The sequence below is a fragment of the Typopeltis vanoorti genome, chromosome 10 (assembly GCF_054136105.1).
Source record: "Typopeltis vanoorti isolate ZY-2024b chromosome 10, IOZ_Tvanoo_1.0, whole genome shotgun sequence".
NCBI lineage: Eukaryota > Metazoa > Arthropoda > Arachnida > Uropygi > Thelyphonidae > Typopeltis > Typopeltis vanoorti.
The window spans coordinates 131,600,570-131,618,200 of record NC_143558.1 but is presented as its reverse complement, the minus strand read 5'-3'; the positions used below and the strand labels follow the sequence as shown (position 1 = coordinate 131,618,200).

At 36.9% G+C, this 17,631-nt stretch overlaps 1 protein-coding gene across 1 annotated transcript in view; it reads left to right on the top strand.

Moving 5' to 3' along the window:
• Positions 1–17,631, top strand: part of LOC150102798 (anoctamin-5-like) — a 621,013-nt gene that overhangs the window by 68,426 nt on the left and 534,956 nt on the right. Inside the window, exon 3 of the mRNA XM_090398743.1 lies at positions 16,897–17,085. Coding sequence (XP_090254869.1) covers positions 16,897–17,085 — 189 coding nt within the window. The remainder of the gene's footprint in view (positions 1–16,896; positions 17,086–17,631) is intronic.

Genomic DNA, 17,631 nt, shown 5'->3' with positions numbered 1-17,631 from the left:
ATATTGCAAGGGAAAGATGTTAGCAGTGCTTGGGATAAAATCAGCGGGTATCTGAGGAAAGCAATATCAGATTGTGTCCCCATGGTTAGGAGGTCAAACAAGGCAGGCATTAGATGGATGAGCAGTAGTATTAAGCTTGAACTGCAAAAAAAGAAAATGTTATGGAGAATTTACAAGGAGAAAGGCGATCAGGACACCCATGAGCAGTACAAGGCTCAAGCTAGGAAAGTTACCAGCATAGTAAGAAAAGCTAAATCAGATTATGAGAAGACCTTAGCCAAAGAGATCAAGGGTAATCCCAAAGAGTTCTTCCGCTATGTGGCAAGTAAGAGGAAGAATGACTTTGGAAGGATAACCTTAGTGGGTGCTGATGGTATTGAGGTGACAAAATCAGATGTAATAGTCGAGTTACTGAGTGATCACTTTTCAAAAGTCTATCACCTAAGTGAGGATATCTCTATACCTACAGCAATACCTAATGTGAGAATTGAAGCTAAAGAATCAGAGGTATTAAATATATTGCAAAACTTAAATGCAAACACTGCGGTAGGCTTAGATGGAATATCAGCTCGGGTGTTGCGTGAATGTGCAAATGAATTGTCAACCCCTCTCACCTGGATATTTAACTTAAGTTTGAACTCTGGTATGGTCCCTAGGGAGTGGAAGTTAGGCAAAGTGGTTCCTTTGCATAAGGGTGGCTCTAAAACTGCAGTATTGAATTACAGACCAATCACCATCTCAGGAGTAGTGGTAAAAGTATTGGAAAAGTTGGTTAAAGACAAAATTCAAGAATGGGTGGATCAGGATATGATACTCTATAGAGGCCAACATGGTTTTGTTAAAGGTAGATCCTGCCTTAGCAATTTATTAACTATTCATAATAGAATAACATCTGAGTTGGACAAAGGAACTGGCTACACAGTGGTACTTCTGGATTTTGCTAAGGCTTTTGACAGGATACCCCATAGAACACTGTTACACAAATTGGAGCAGATGGGAATGGATATTAAATTGGTGATATGGATAGGAGAATGGCTCAGGGAGAGATACCATAAGGTGGTGTATGGAGGAGCCGAGTCCAGAATGAGGCAGGTGACCAGTGGTGTGCCTCAGGGCTCTGTGCTTGGGCCAATGTTGTTTAATTTGTTTATAAATGATATAGGAAACGGCTTAAAGGGAGATATTCAGTTGTTTGCTGATGATGCAAAGTTGTGTAGTGCAATAAAAAATCAAGCTGATGTTGAAAGTTTGCAGGAGGATTTAAATAAGCTGGTAAATTGGGCAAAAGGAAATGGATATCAGTTCAATGTGGAAAAGTGTAAAGTCATGCATTTTGGGATTAAAAGATTACCAGCTGTGTACTACATCGATGGAAAGGTACTCCAAGAGATTGATGAGGCTAGGGACTTAGGGGTATTGGTAGATAGTGAGATGAAGTTCAGAGGACACATTGCTAAGGTGTCCAAGATTGCACATAGGATTACTTGGTTGTTGAGGAACACACTGACATCCAGAGATAAAGAGGTTATTATTCCCCTTTATAAAGCATTGATACTTCCACATTTGGATTACTGTGCTCAGGTCTGGTCACCTGGATTCCTTGGAGATGAGGAGGCTGTGGAGAGGGTTCAGAGAAGAGTGACCAAGTTGGTGAGTGATATAAAAAATGCTCCCTACATTGATAGATTGAGAGCTTGTGGATTGCAGAGATTGGTTGATAGGCGAAGAAGAGGGGATATGATAGAAACATTCAAATTACTAAAAGGTTTTTATAGGATTGATGCAGGGGAAATGTTTCAGCTGTGTGATAGAAGAACAAGAGGTCATCTGTGGAAATTGAAGAAGAGTGTGGTTAACAAAGGTGTCAGAACAAGGTTTTTTGCCTGGAGGGTGGTGAATGAGTGGAATTCATTGCCTGACTTAGTTGTGAGCTCTTCGTCTGTAAATGAATTCAAGAAGAGATATGACAGATATTGTTTTGCTAGTTTGGGTCTCCCGCGATGAGTCTACTGACTCCATGGAGATAATAATAATAATAAATCTGTAGTCTATTCCACTTTTTTGTGTTAGCTACCTTGCTTGCCTGCTCTTTGCTTAGCAACGAGTCTTCTGGTATCCAGTGATGGCTGTTCTAAAAACAACTGATGCGCTTCCTGTTACCAAGATTGAAAGTGAAACGCGAGTAACAAAATGGCTGCGATTACTACAGTGCTTCACTTTGTAATAGCATATGACACCCGAACACTATCACACCACCGTAAACAAACATAGAATAAAATATTAAAGTAACTTTAACTAACTTGTATTAATATTTAATATATTAAAGCTATTAATAGAATAATATACGTAGGCTGTTCAATAAGTTATAAGACTATATTTATACAGAAAACAGATTACCTTTAATCGTCATCATTTACATGGTCTTTTTCGAAGTAACTACCGTGAGACACAATGCATTTGTCCCAACGTTGTGTCCACTTCTTAAACGCATGTGAAAGTCCTTTTTTTGAGAGTTCTTTCAAAACCGCCTCCGCAGCTTTTACACATGCTTTGTTGCTTTCAAAATGGCGGCCTCTTAGTGGTTTCTTGAGCTGAGGAAACAGCCAGAAATCACACGGTGCAAGATCATGACTGTATGGAGGGTGTGGTAGGATATCTATGTTGTTCTTCTGCAAAACGTCCACTACCCAACTAGCAATATGTGGCCTTGCATTATCGTGGTGCAATAAGAAGCCATTCTTCAACAATGGACACTTCCTTTTGACATGCTGTACCATTGTCCATAAAACATCTGCATAGTATGAGCCATTTACAGTATTCCCAGGTTCTACAGCATGTTGGTAAAGAATGCCTTCGTAGTCAAAAAAACATTATTGTCATAACTTTACCAGCCGATTTTACAGTTGTTGCTTTCTTGGGGGTAGGCGAAGACAGATGCTTCCATTCACTGCATTGTTGTTTCATTATAGGATCATAGTGATACAACCAAGCTTCATCTGCTGTAATGATGCATTTTAAGAAGTTGTTGCCTTCTTGTTCCAGTCTTTCTTTCCATTCTGTGCACACATCCACTCGATGCTGCATTTGCTCCGGTGTCAAGAGTTTGGGAATCCATCGGGTGCAAACACGTTTCAGTCCCAAATGTTCAGCCATGATTGAGTGAACACTTCCCACAGAAATATTCAGGACAACATGCACTTCCCACAGAAATATTCAGGACAACATGCAGCTGGTGTACTGTAATTCTGTGATCCTCCTTGATGATAATTGCTGCTGTGTTGATGATTGTCTCTGTGATGGACGTTGAAGGTCTTCCCTCACGCTCAAGAACTTCCACATTTTGCCTTCCTTCCTTAAAAGTTTTATGCCAGCAAAAAACACTTGCCCTCGACATTGCTTCATCATGGAAAGCTTCATGTATCATGTTAAAAGTGTCCAATGCCAATTTTTGCAAACGCACATAAAATTTAATCACATAACGCTGTTCCAAGGACGCTTCCATTTCGATGACTGGTTACGCGGCTAGTAGGCGCGCCGAAACAAGCTTGCGTTTTGTCACGTGACACTCTGGCACATCAGCCCATATACGCCATCTATCAACCTCTTTTAATACAGACAGCAACATTTCTTTATTCCCCAGAAATTAAAATTGTGATGAGTGGTTTCGCCACAGTAAAATTAGTCTTATTACTTATTGAACAACCCTCGTACATGCAACATTATTTCTCTGTAAATCTTTAACTATTACAACATACAGTAAGGAAGTTTACTACTTATAATTACATTTAAGCCTCCTTTATTATGCTATTGCTTTACCACATGGCAGTTATGATAACGCTAATCTATAAAGTTGTATTACAAAATGTGAACACATCCATACATATTTTGGATTATCTTATACATAACAAAAAGTGTATTCCTCATTAATGAAAAGTTGATATTATTATTACATGACACCTCCAGGAAGTCCATAAACTCATCGACGGAGGGCACTTACTCTACAACTCTGTCTCCACCAGCTACAACGAATCGTAACTACACCAATGCCATCTACTGCCCACCACCATCACTAGTAATTTCTCAGATAATCACAAACACCCATGCCCACAGCATAATTAAAACCCACAGCATTTTGGCTGGAGAGTGGATACGCTAGCCACCAGGCTGGCATTTAAGTAGCTTCCAATATGTGTACGATTTTATATATTTTCTAATCTACATTAGAAATAATAATAATCTAATGTAGATTATTATTATTTTTATTATACTGGTATCTCCATGGAGTCAGACGACTCATCATGGAAGGCACATGCTAACCTTTGTACATGCAATACCTATGAAACCTGTCTTTATTCTCATTCGCTGTCAGGACACACACACACAACTAATTCTGGCAATCCATTCCACTCACTCACTCACCATTCTCCAAGCAAAAATCTATCTGCACATCCTTACTAACCACACTCTTATACAACCTCTAGTTCTCTCTTTATTTGTCATGTATTGAAACATTCCCTCTGTCTCAGTCTTATAGAAACCCTTTAATAACTTAAGTTTCTATCATGTCCATTCTTTTCTGCCTATCAACTAAACTTTGCATTCCACCCACCTTCAACCTATCCTCATAGGGAGAATTTTACAGACCTGTCACCAGTTTCATCCCTCATCTCTGAATTCTCTCCACCACCTCCTGATCCCCAAGAAACCCAGGTGAACAAATCTACGCACATAATAGTTTAGATTAGATGCGACCAAATCATGGCCTTATGAAGAGGGATAATAACTTTATCTTTATTAGTTAGTATGTTTTTCAACATCTAAGTAATTCTTTGAGCTATTTGACCAACTTTTGCAATATGCCCTCTGAATTTCAACTCTGTCTACCATTATCTCCAATTTTCTAGCCTCATAAGTTGCCTTCAATCCAGTTCTATTAGTGTTATACACAGTATGTAACATTTTTGCATCATCAGCAAACAACTGAATATCTCCCATTGAATCTTTCTCTATATTATTAATATACAAATTAAAGTGTAGTAGCCCTAGTTGCTTCAACTTCTGTAATAATTTTCCATGCAGTATTATGTCAAATAGATGCAGTCTTAGGTGTTGATTGTTCAAAATAGCACTTCATGGTATAAACAACACCAGAGGAAAATAAATAATTACTTTAATTAATATTATTATTAGTAGTAGTAATGCCTGTGTAGCTCAGTGGAAGTAGTACTTGCATCCTTTGTGCTGGGTCACCCGAAGATAGACTTAAGTTCAAGTCTAGTCTCCAACTGGAGGAACTTTTTCTAAGCCTTTCTTCGACTGGTTCCCAAGTTAGTCAATCTCTGACACAGGCAAGCAGATTTTTTCCTCTGTAAACTCTGTTTTTCGTCCTGTAAAATCAAGAAAATCAACCCTCGAACCCACATTATTTCAGACAGTAACATATCCTGTTAAGATTAGGTACAAGGAGATGGCAGCACTTGTTTACCCATCTCTTCGTCGGTTGCTGCTTATAATTAGCAATAGTCATGGACCAACTATCGCTGATTAATTGCTGGTGGAGATTGAGCTGTCCACTCGGTCTCCAAAAGCCAAATAGGGTTAAAATGCCTCGCTTACTCTCTATAAGAGAATAAAAGGTGTTAGCTAGCTTAGCTTATTATTAGTTTTGGTAACCTCCATGGAGTCAACAGACTCATCGTGGAATTCTGGGAATGCATTTCACTCATCAACTCTCCACTCAAAAAATCTACTCTTCACATCCTTCTTAACCACATCTTTATACAACTTCCAGGGATGGCCTCTCATTCTTCCCATCTTAGCATCCACTCTTTTTATAATTTCTTCTGTATTAATCTTAAGGTCTCTATCATAGTCCTCTTTTCTTCCTCTCTACCAACCTCTGTAATCTACATTCCCTCAAATGCTCTTCATAATCTACACTGCATAGTCCTGATATCACTTTGGTCATTCGTCTTTGGACCCTCTTTCGTGATTCCACATCACATTGAAAGCCAGGTGACCAAATCTGAGCATGATAGTTCTCTGATGTGGACTGTTGTCCACATCAGAGGTTTGAAAAGTGCTTTATATAAAATGTGGTTTGACCAGTGTTTTATATACAGGCACCACCTCCATATCCCTACATGTTAGAGTACTTTTTATCATAGCAGCGATATGATGTGCAGTCTTTGCAATACTTGCAATGTGGCCTCGGAACTTCAGTCCACTGTCTACCATCACTCCAAGAGCCTGTATCTCATCCACTTCCTGAAGTACAGCTCCACCAATGCAGCACATAGCCTTATATCTCTGTATCCCAAAGTATAACACCTTGCATTTGTTAACATTAAAACTGTGACCCCACTCATCTCCATGTGTGGCCTAATCAAAGCCTTACACAACGGAACAAGAATCCTCCCTACTTCTACATGTCAGTGTCCTCTGCATCATTCCCAGAAGCCTTTGTGTTGTTTTCACAATTTTGGCGATGTGTCCCCTAAATTTTAGATCCTTATCCACTATCACCCCCAGATCTCTTGATTAACATATATTATTAACATCTAGTTTACTCAACTCCCCATACACCTCTTGCTCACTTACAATCAGTCTCTTCTCCCCATCATCTACTGCTCTTAATCTCTCCATGAAGTCACATTCACAAGATTTAAAGACCATTATGAATTGCTCATTAAGTATCTTCACCACACATTCTGCAACAGCTGTTCTTATACCATTTTCTCCTATCAATGTCATCCTTCCATAATCATTCTTTTTTTTTCTGGCTACATATCGAAAGAACTCCTAAGGATTCTTTTTGGCTTCATTAGCTAACTCCTGTTCATACCTCTCTTTAGCTACCCTCACCAACCAAGTCACCCTCCTTGCCTGGTCTTTGTAGACCTCCTGGAATTGGTTATTTCCACTTCTCTTATGCTGTCTCCACAATGCCCTCTTTCTCTGTATCACATGCTTAATCTCTTTATTCATTCATCTCACACCTACCTTATTTAACCTTTTCACCCTTGGAATACTCTTAGACATTGCATCTACTAGATAGTTTTTGAAAATCCCCCAAGCTGCATTGATCTTTTTCCAGCTAACTCCTCATTCCATGCTACACCTGCAAGCTGTCTCTTGAGGTCTTCATAATCACCCCCTTTGTAGTTCCACATATACCATTTTCTCACAGAAGGTCACACACTGCTGGCAACCACCCAGGTAATCACCTCATGGTCACTCTCACCAATTAGTGGATGATTTGACACCTCATTTATAATTGCATCCTCTGATGAGATGACCAAATCCAAGACCGTTAATCCTCATTTGCCCTCTGTTACATACTGTCTGAGGTAGTTATCCCTCAAAAACTCAAGAAACTCATTTTCTTTACTTCCAGTTGCTATCTCATCATTCCAGTCTATATTGCCATAATTAAAATCGCCCATAATGATCACCCTTTTCTTATTTGCTTGACTAATTTGATTATACATTTCATTATCACCACCATCCACATTACCTGGTCTATAACAACATCCAACCAATTATTTGATTCCATTCACATCTATCTCACACCGTACTGCCTCAAAACCGCTGGCACCATTTCCCTCTTGCATATCTACTTTGTATGGAGATAACTCTTTCTCTATCATCAGTAGCACTTCCCCTCCTTTTTTACCCCTTCTATCCTCACGAAATACATCATACCCTTCCATCTCTATTCCTGTCAGGATGTTGTCTTCTTCCAACCCTATCTCACTTATTCAGACAATCTTTGGGTGCACAGACACAATTAATACAACAATTTCATCTGCCTTGTTTTTTATACTTCTAGCATTTGTATACAAACACAACAGCTCATTTCTGTATCTACAGCTAGTTCCACTGATACCACTCACTCGATGTGATCTCTCCATGCTGGACTGGGGCCATTTCCCTTTCTGCTTATTCATTTTAAAACCATTTTCAGTGCCAACTGTTTCCTCTTGATCCCATGTCATTCCATTTCTTTCCTGTCTACACATGCTCTCACCTCCTCTCGGAGCATCCACCTTTCTCAAGCTGTGTACCCCCTGTCCACCTTGAGCTCCCCGTTTCCCTGATCCTCTTGCACACTCATTCTCTCATTTTCTATACACATACCACTTACTTCCTCATTCATAACCACCTCTTCAGTCTCTCCTGTCTTACTTTCCTGCTCTTCCACATCACTTCCCGTTTAATCTGATTCATTCTCTCTCACTCTACTCACTTTTCTACCTTCCAGCAGCATTCTCTCCAAGCAACTCACACCATAACCACTCAAATGCAGTCCATCGCTCCCATACAGTTCATTTCTTCCTTCAAACCCATTACACATATTAACAAACTGTACTCCCATCTCCTCACATATTTCAGCCAGAATATCATTCATAATCCTTGCCTCTCTGCCTCATCTCTCGACAGTCATACCTAAGCAACACGCTGACTACCCTTCCTGTCACACTATTCTCTTTTATCCTTCTAAGCAGCCTCCCGACATCCATTATGACTTGCTCTTTGTTCTCTGTCAAATCATTCATGCCAATTAAAACCATCAACTCCTTTGTCCCTCCTCATATCCAGTGCCTCAATCACTTTACACATTTTACCACCTGGAAAACATTCCTCGTGTTTCCTATCATCCAGCACACCTTTAATAATGGAGTCGCCATATAATGTCAGTCTCTCATCTTTCATTAACTCTTTCGTGCCATCATGATTAGTTTTAATAGTTTTTACCCAAATTTTCTTAATTTCATTCCACATCCATTTCTTCTCTTCCCTCATTCAAACCAATTCAACTTCTGAATCGTGCGTCACATTCTCTCTATCATTTATTCTTTCTAATTTTCTAACTCTGGACACCCTCTTCTCACTTTCACTCTCATTCATCCTTCTGTGCTTCTGTACTTTCGGTCGAACATGCGTCCGACTTTCGCTATCATTCATTCTTTCGATTTTTTTCCACTTTCGATTCCTTCATCAAGCCATTTCCAGTTTCATTCGTTCTCTCAATTTCATTTCCTTCTACCACTCTCGCCTCACTTTTGTCCTTATTTACATCCATTATGGTTTTTAAATCACTCGTTTTCTTTTTTTACTGATTTTTTAACATTCTTTTGCCTCTCCCTCACACCATCCTTCTCTTTCGAAGGTGCAGTCATTTTTCCTGCGACTTTCTCGCTACTAACACTTTTTGTCATCAATTTCATATTTGCATTCATCAATTCCTTGTTCAGGTCACACTTTGCACACACCCTCCTTCCATTTGCCCTAATCATCCACAAATCATTTATGTAATCGAAAGAATACATATAACACACCTCACACTTAACGAAACAGCTGAAGCTAAGTTAAAGTCGTGGAATGACAAAGCCACCGCCATGTTTAATCTGCCGGTTACCACTGTAAAGTCTAATAATAACAACAAATTCATAGTTAAGTTAAAGCAAAACAAAATCCCCCACACTAATAATAATGGTAGCGCACAACTTTTACGGCAGCTCTTACTCAAACAAACACTCATATATATACTTAATTATTCCAAGAATACTTATCTCAATCTGGAGCTCTTCTTACACACATCTGCCACGCTTGACTTTCAAGTGCCCTCTCTTTTTCCAATTATAAGTGCCCTTATAATTGGAAGAAACTTCTGTCCTCAAACCATGCTTGTGGAGAGGTATTATATTGCCTTCTTTCTACTCCTTAGAAACCTTCCCCACTGCAAGACTTTCATTAAATAAGCAGGTCAAGGGCATGACTCACTCATGGCTAACTGATGCACATTCTTTCAAAATACCTGTCATCCATTCCTACAGCCTTATTAACATCTAATCCAAACAATGCTTGATACATCTGTGATTCTTTCACCTTTAATTCTCCTTATTCTTGCCTCCCTTCTACATGTTGCACACCATCATTCATATTACTATGATATACACTGATTAATTGTTCGTTAAATAATTCCACTATATCATTTGTTATGGTTACTCTGAATCCATAATTATCCACTAGTGTCAACCTGCTTTATTTATTTTTCCTCTTGCTTGCCACATAGCAGAAAAAATCCCTTGGATTAACTTTGACCTGACCAGCCAGTCTCCTCTCACATTCTGGTTTTTCTTTTTTAACCATGCTTGTCACTTCTCTGGCATGAAGTTTATATTCTTCATGCATCTGTTCACTGCAAGCTGTCTTATATTTTCTCCATAACAACTTTTGTAACACTGCTTGCTTGATTTCACTGTTCATCCATCTTACTTCTACTCTGTATCTGCTTAACTCTTGGTATACAGTTATTCATTGCTTGTATTAGATATTGCTTTATCATTTCCCATGCACTGCCAACATCCTAGCTCCATAGACAAATTCCAATTGTCTACAGAGCTTTTCATAATCACTCACCTTATAGTTCCACATATAGACCTTTTTTACTGTTTTTGCACTTGCTAATATATGACTGGATTTCCACCTGTCACCTAACAGGTCAAAGTTGCAAATATGGTAGCACTCAATTAGATAGTTGTAGAAAAAATTCAAATTATAATTGAAAGGAACTGATGTCCTAACAAGTACCCTGTAGGAATCAGATAAAACAAAATAATACAGAAAAGTCAAAATGTGATCTTAGTATGACAGCCTCCCATATCTTTGGCAAATGAATGTAACTGTATTTGTTGAGGTTGTGTGTGTGTGTGGGGGGGGTTTCCTAGGTAATGTTGATCCTAAAAAAGTTTCTTAGGCCTATAGCAACTTTACTGCAGTCATATTGTCTTCCCATTTAATGCTGTGTGAAGGAATGTTCAGAGCATAGTCTGTCCTGACTTGCCATCAGTATGGAGATAATTGTGGATGCTGTTTTTGTGTTCCGTAAGGTGGATGCTAACAAATCTACTAGATTGGCCAAAGTAGGCTAAGCTCAGATATAAAATACTTCATACACTCTTGAATGTGCAAGAGGAAGCTGATTCTTAGGAGAATGGATGAAGGTTGCTTGCTGAATGTGTAGTTGGAAAGTGGTATGGAGATTTTATTTGTGGAGAACTTTATTTGTCTTTTTTGATGTACTTATTGTGATCTGGACAGGAAAGAGCAGTGCACAACTGCTCAGATTAGCACAAGAGTGCAGTTTGTTCGCCAAGATGGTCGCTGACCTTCGATAGAAGATAGCACAATAATAATAAGAAGATTGTGATCTAGTATGTTGCTTGTTAGAGCGATAGGAGTACATGTAGTATTTTGTCTTTTATAGGAGTTGCAAAGACACCTACGTTTAGTAGCTACAACTTAATATGTGTGTGTGTGTGTTTTAAGGATATCCATCCTGTCAGTATGGTACACTTAAAACACTTTTTTTGGGGATTTCCTGTAACCAAAAAAAGGATAAAGAATCATTTTGATAGTCATGTAACTAGTGTGTTTAGGAAGGGGGAGAAAGTTGTTAGTTTCGTTTTGTATAGTGAAGTGTATTTTAGGATGTTGCATGTTTAAGAGCACTACAAATGTATCTAATGTATCTGGGCCATGAGGCCAAATAGCAGACGTATAATTTACATTGAATAGTTAAACTGCTGGTTTGTATGTAGCTAAGTTGAATGTCTGATTTTCTAGAAATTCCATGTAGAAATTGGTTAGATTTAAGCATATATGACATATAAGATGTTAAGTGGATGTTTATATATTTTATAAATATATAAACACCTACATGGCACTGCTGTTGGTCCTCCCTGCTGCCCAATGTAGAAATTAACTGTTGTTAATTTCTACATTGAGCCAGTCACTAGATCTGAACACATTAGTATGATCAGAGATTTATACAATGAAACCACCACCTTTTTATTTTGGCTTGTCTGCATCCTTCTCAGTATTGTAGCAATCTTCTGTCAAATGTCTTTACAACCTTTGCATATGTCTTCTGAACTTCAAATTTCTATCTACAGTCACTTTGTGTTCCCTATTTTCCTTCACTTCTTCCATCATAACACACTGAAGTGAGTATGAATCTGGGATCAGATTCATAGATTTCAAACCCTTATATTTATCTGTATTAAACTGAAATCTCCATTCATATGCACACATTTTTGGCTTATTCAAATTCTTCTGAACAGCCATAGCATCAGTTCTTTTACTAATAACCCTTCCAAGCATCATATCATCTATAAACAACTGAATGCCTTCCTGTAATCCAAAGTAACAGTGAACAATGATAGTTCCAATACTGAACCCTGTGGAACTCCACTTGTAACCTTTGTACTCCCAATACTACTGCTCCAATATACAATGCTCTTATATTTATTAGAAAGCCTGAAGCCAGTTTCCAATCCAGTCCACTAACCTGATATCTAAACTCGTATATTTCAACTTAAATATCAGTTTTTTTCATGTGGTTCTCCATTAGATGCCTTTGCAAAATCTAGAAAAATTACAGTGTGTGCCGTTCTCTCATCCACTGTTCTTGTTACTTTATTATTAAAGACAGCTAGATCACTAAAATGCTAGCCTTAATAAATAGCATGGCCCTCATCTTCCTAATTCTATATATAAGGTCTGACCAATTTTTCTAAAATCATAACCATAGAAAAAAAAAATATAATCCATTTATAGTTTGATACCTCCATTCTTCATCATTATTGTGCAGTGGCACTTTCTTATCCTGTTTCTATTCTACAATAACTTGATCTCTTGATATGTACTAGAGCAAAAGTCTGACCAATTTTTCTACAATCTTAACAACCATAGAAAAAATATAATCCATTTATAGTTTGATACCTCCATTCTTCATCATTCTTGTGCTGTGGCACTTACTTATCCTGTTTCTACTCTACAGGAACTTGATCTGTTGCAAAACTTTCCTTTATCAGCGAGGCCAATGACATGGTCAGTTCCTTAGCACATTTTCTTAAAAATATGCAGCAAAATCCCATCCAGGCTCTCTGCTTAATTAATAATATATAGAGTGCTCAGCATTTAGAATACGTCCTTCACTTCTAATACTTCATCTCTCCTTACTTCTCTAGAAATAAAGCCTGCTTTACATTGATGAATCACCTTAATAAATTCATTTTTAAATATCTTGACTACAACATTTGAATTTAGTCACCAAACTATTACTATCTCCATTCAGCAGGGTCATCCATTTCTCCTCCTACTGGCCACACAGTGAATGAACTTAGGATGTTCCTTGGATCACAGGGCCACTCTTCTCTCATATTCTGTTTTTCTCCTTCTTGCTATACTAAGCACCTTTATTACTTAGGCCTTGCATTCCTCATGCATTGCTTTTCTTTATGTGACTTCCATAACCTCTTTTTCATTTACAATTGCTGTTTGATTTCTATAATCACTCATTTTACTCCAAATCACTTTATCATCTGTATTTGAGGTATGCAATCTGCCATTGCTGCTCCCATGCATTTCTGACTTCTCTTTGATTTGAAGATCTGTGGATTGCATTCCTTGGGAAACACATAGTGGTAGACTGTTCCAGAGTACAGGAGGAGAAATTGTTCTGTAGGTTTGGAGTTGAATTGTGAGGGAGTGTTGATTAACTGTTGCACTCATCTGAATGGATTTGACAGAGAGTTAATGAAATATAATTTCAAAAGAGCAAAGTAGGAAATTAGCATCCTATCCAGATGGCAGTTATGCTTTCTGGTCTCTAGCTATTAACTTTATTTTCTATCCAATGCTATTCCCACTACTATCATAACCAGACGGTTCTATGCATAATCACCCACAGAACAGCCAATCCCCTGGCTTCCTAATTCTCCCACTCTTGCAGAGTTGATCTTTGTAAGTGTAAGCCAACCACTGAAAACACTCAGTGCTCTGTTTGACCTTTCACCAAAAAGAGACCATAAAAAAATCTTGTTCAAATTGTATACCAATAAATCCTAATCCTAATGGCATTCCTCCAATTGTTCTAAAGTTATGTACTCCAGAGATAGCTCCCAGTTTATGCCACCTTTTTTATGCTCTCTTATTCCACTGGTATCTATCCTGCAGTTTGGAAATTAGTCTACATACAGCCCATTCCTAAAAAGGGTGACAAATAATTATCTTCAAATGTCTATCCAGTATCTCTCATCTCAATTCTCTCTAACGTAATGGAAAGAACATTCAACACTCAAATTCTATTTTGCTTTGGATATATATATATATATATATATATAATCCAAAGCAAAATATATATTCTGCTTTGGACAAACAGGATATTTTGTTGAAAAAGGACTGTAGGAAAACACCAGTCTCACATTATCCATAAAAAGTCTGAAAAGCTCTTGAAAAAACTATTTTCAAATTGTTTCTGTGAAACCTCTTTGGGCTTGTAAGTGATTAAATTTTCATATTCTTCGAGATCTTCCTGCTGTGCATCTAAATTTAGTAGGTCGGAATCATCCAATTTCTCAGAATGAGATTTAATTAATTAGATTAATTTGAAAAGCCTCTAAAATCATTTGCACAATGTGGAAGAATGTGCTTCCAAATGCACTCATATTGCTAGCAGTAATTTCATTCGACTTAGCAACTTTATAACCAGGCTGAGATTTTTCTGATTTGTCTAGAAAAGTATTGGAAGGCATTCACTTCTAAAAAAAAAAAAGGCCGGTTTCATTGACATGAAATATTTGTTGATCGCATTCTTACACAGTTTTCTTCACAATCTCTGGATATCTCCTTATCTGCACTTGCAGCTTCACCTGTGATTAGAACATTATGTAGACTGTTTCTCTTTTTGAAATGCTCAAATCACCCAGCACTAACATGGAATTCTTCTTCTTTTCCATCATGATAGCCTTTTCTTTCCAGGTTACAAAGAGACTTTTGATTTAATAAAGCCAGTGTTTAGCGGGATCCTTTTTTTGGTTACAATCTTCGATCCATATAAAAAGAAGTCTCTCTAATTCAATCATTATAATACTTGGATTTCGAGTGCATGCATGATGAACTTGATGCAGCCTTTCTCTTTGTATTCAGCAGTTGATTCATCCATTTTTTTTTCTTGTCCTATCTTTGCTCTGGACTCGCCTTGTTCATTTTTCTTTATTATTTCAAGTTTTTCTTCCAATCAGATTACTTTTTGAATCATTTTCACACTTCTATTTTTTGCTCACTAATTCTTTTACTCATGATTAAAAGTTAGGAAAATAATTTAAAATAAAAAAGTAAGGTAAACAATTGCATGAGATACGATCAGCAAAATGCTATGTAAAGCAGACGACATAAATTTTGGCAGTAAATTTGGAACATAGTGTATATGGAAATAGTGTAGTATGCCATTAAAAAATAACTTTGTAAAATATTTCAAATTGGTAATTAAATTATTTCATCCTGGTGAGTGATTTTTTTAAAATAGCTAGCCATAAAAAATGTATAGATCGAAAATTTTTAAAATCCGTAACATTTATTTTTAAGATGTATATATGCTCACTAATTGAATTTTAGAGGCATACTAATCGAATTTGGGTATCGGAAAAAAATGATGCACTAATTGAAAATGCACTAATCAGGGTCATTAATCGAGGGATTGCTGTACTGCTTTCCTTGACTTGTTTTGTATATGCATATGTTAACCTGTACTGTTATTTATTTATATACTGCTGAAACTTCTGCAGTAATTTTGTTTATATGTAGATACTGCATTGTTTAACTTAAATTTTGTATATTCATTTTATTTACTAGTTTATTTTTTGACTAATCATGTATTGCTGTAGGACACCTTGTCTGTTTGGTACCTTCTAGTAATTCTGTCTATACTGCATTGCTAAATGTAATTTTCATCCATGCATATTATATAATAATCACTTCTTTGACTATTTTTCTACTGCTGTAAAAGCATCTGTTATAATTTTACGTATATGTAGATACGGCATTTCTTGGCTTGGTTTTGCGTATTTTGTGTATTAACTTATATTGTTAACTATTTTTGTACTACCATAATAACCCTTGATGTTGTGTGTTGCTGTGCCCTCTGCAGCAGTTCTGTTTATCTGTAGATGCTGCTTTGTGGAACTAGATTTTTGTACAGCCATATTGTTTACAATTTTCTGTAACTGCATATGTATAGTTGTAACCTTTAGTATGGCACAGTATGACCTGTGTTGTCTTTGTATCAAATAAACTATAAACCAAACAAGAGAGCGAGCGCTGAAGCACTATTACACTACTCCAACTTAAACTGGAATGACTATTTCTTTAGCTAAAAGTTGGGAGAGTCGTCCTTATTTATGGCAAGCAGTAAATAAAGTTTTTTTTGGTTAAATTATTTATATATCACATCTGACCATCTTCCTATGGTATTGTTATATTGTATGCTCATATCTGTTGAAAGGAAAAAGGAAAAAATCCATGTTGCCCTACTTTTTTAATTCTTGTTCACTGATGATGATCTGTTATCAAACCAGAATAGTTGCATTAATAAAGTATTATCTACATCTTTCCAGAGCTCTTTCTGATGCAGTATTCTTCAGGTATGCAAATTAATTTATGAAAAATATCTTACTTTTTAAAATCACTCTTGAAGAAGGATGTTCTGGAATTTTCTTGACATGTTTATTGCATCTTTTTACATTTGAGATTATTTAAGAAAATATTTTAAGATTGCTTTAAATTATTTAAAAATGTCAAATGTTATGTGTATTAGCATTGTGATATAAAAAGTTGAGAAATAAAATTTAATATACTGACATTATTCACATCACTCTGATCTAGGTACATCAAGTTAACTCAGATGTTTCTAATAAACAAAGATAAAAAGATATAGGAGAAAAGTAATAAATATTAAATGATAAATGTTAATCACAAATTTTAGATTTTATGTACGGGATAGTTAATTTACTGGCAATAATTTTTTTTTTTTTTTTGAATTTTTCATAGCTAGACAATATATATATTCAAAAACAAAAAAATGAAATTGCAACTCTCTATTTTCGAGATGGAAAACGGAGGATTGATTTTGTACTTGTCTATGTCCAAACTGATGATCCAAAACTTGATCATAATCGAATGGTGTTTGAAGAAAGTCTTGAAGAAGAAGGAGTTGAACTTGAAACTGAAGATAAAATGGTAAATATTAAGAATTTAGAATGAGATAATGTATTATTATTTATTATTGACTTTATGTATTTGGTTGCATTTTGTGTATAGTTTTGTCATAGGCATTATGAATAAGGGCGATGAATTTTATTATTATTATTCAGGCCTCCATGGAGTCAAAAGACTCATTGTGGGAGGTCCTTCCTAAGAACATAAAGTCTGTCAAGATTCATCCAGCGGAGGCCCCCCCCAAGAAACACAAAGTCTATCATACCACTCCTTAAGCTCATTGACCGTTCTCGCTCTCACCACTCCATCAGGCAATGCATTCCACGGTTCAACTACCCTCCATGCAAAGAACTCCTCACCCTCTTGCTCACAGTTTCCTTTCGTAACTTCCAGGGATGGCCTTTTGTCATCACTCCTTCCTGCTGTTCAGCCAAGCGAAAGAACTCCCCAGTGTCAACCCTGTAACCACCTCTCAGCAGTTTAAAAGTCTCAGTCATATCACCTCTCCTTCTTCTATCCACCAAACTCTGCAGTTCACATTCCCTCAGCCAATCCTCATAACCAAAA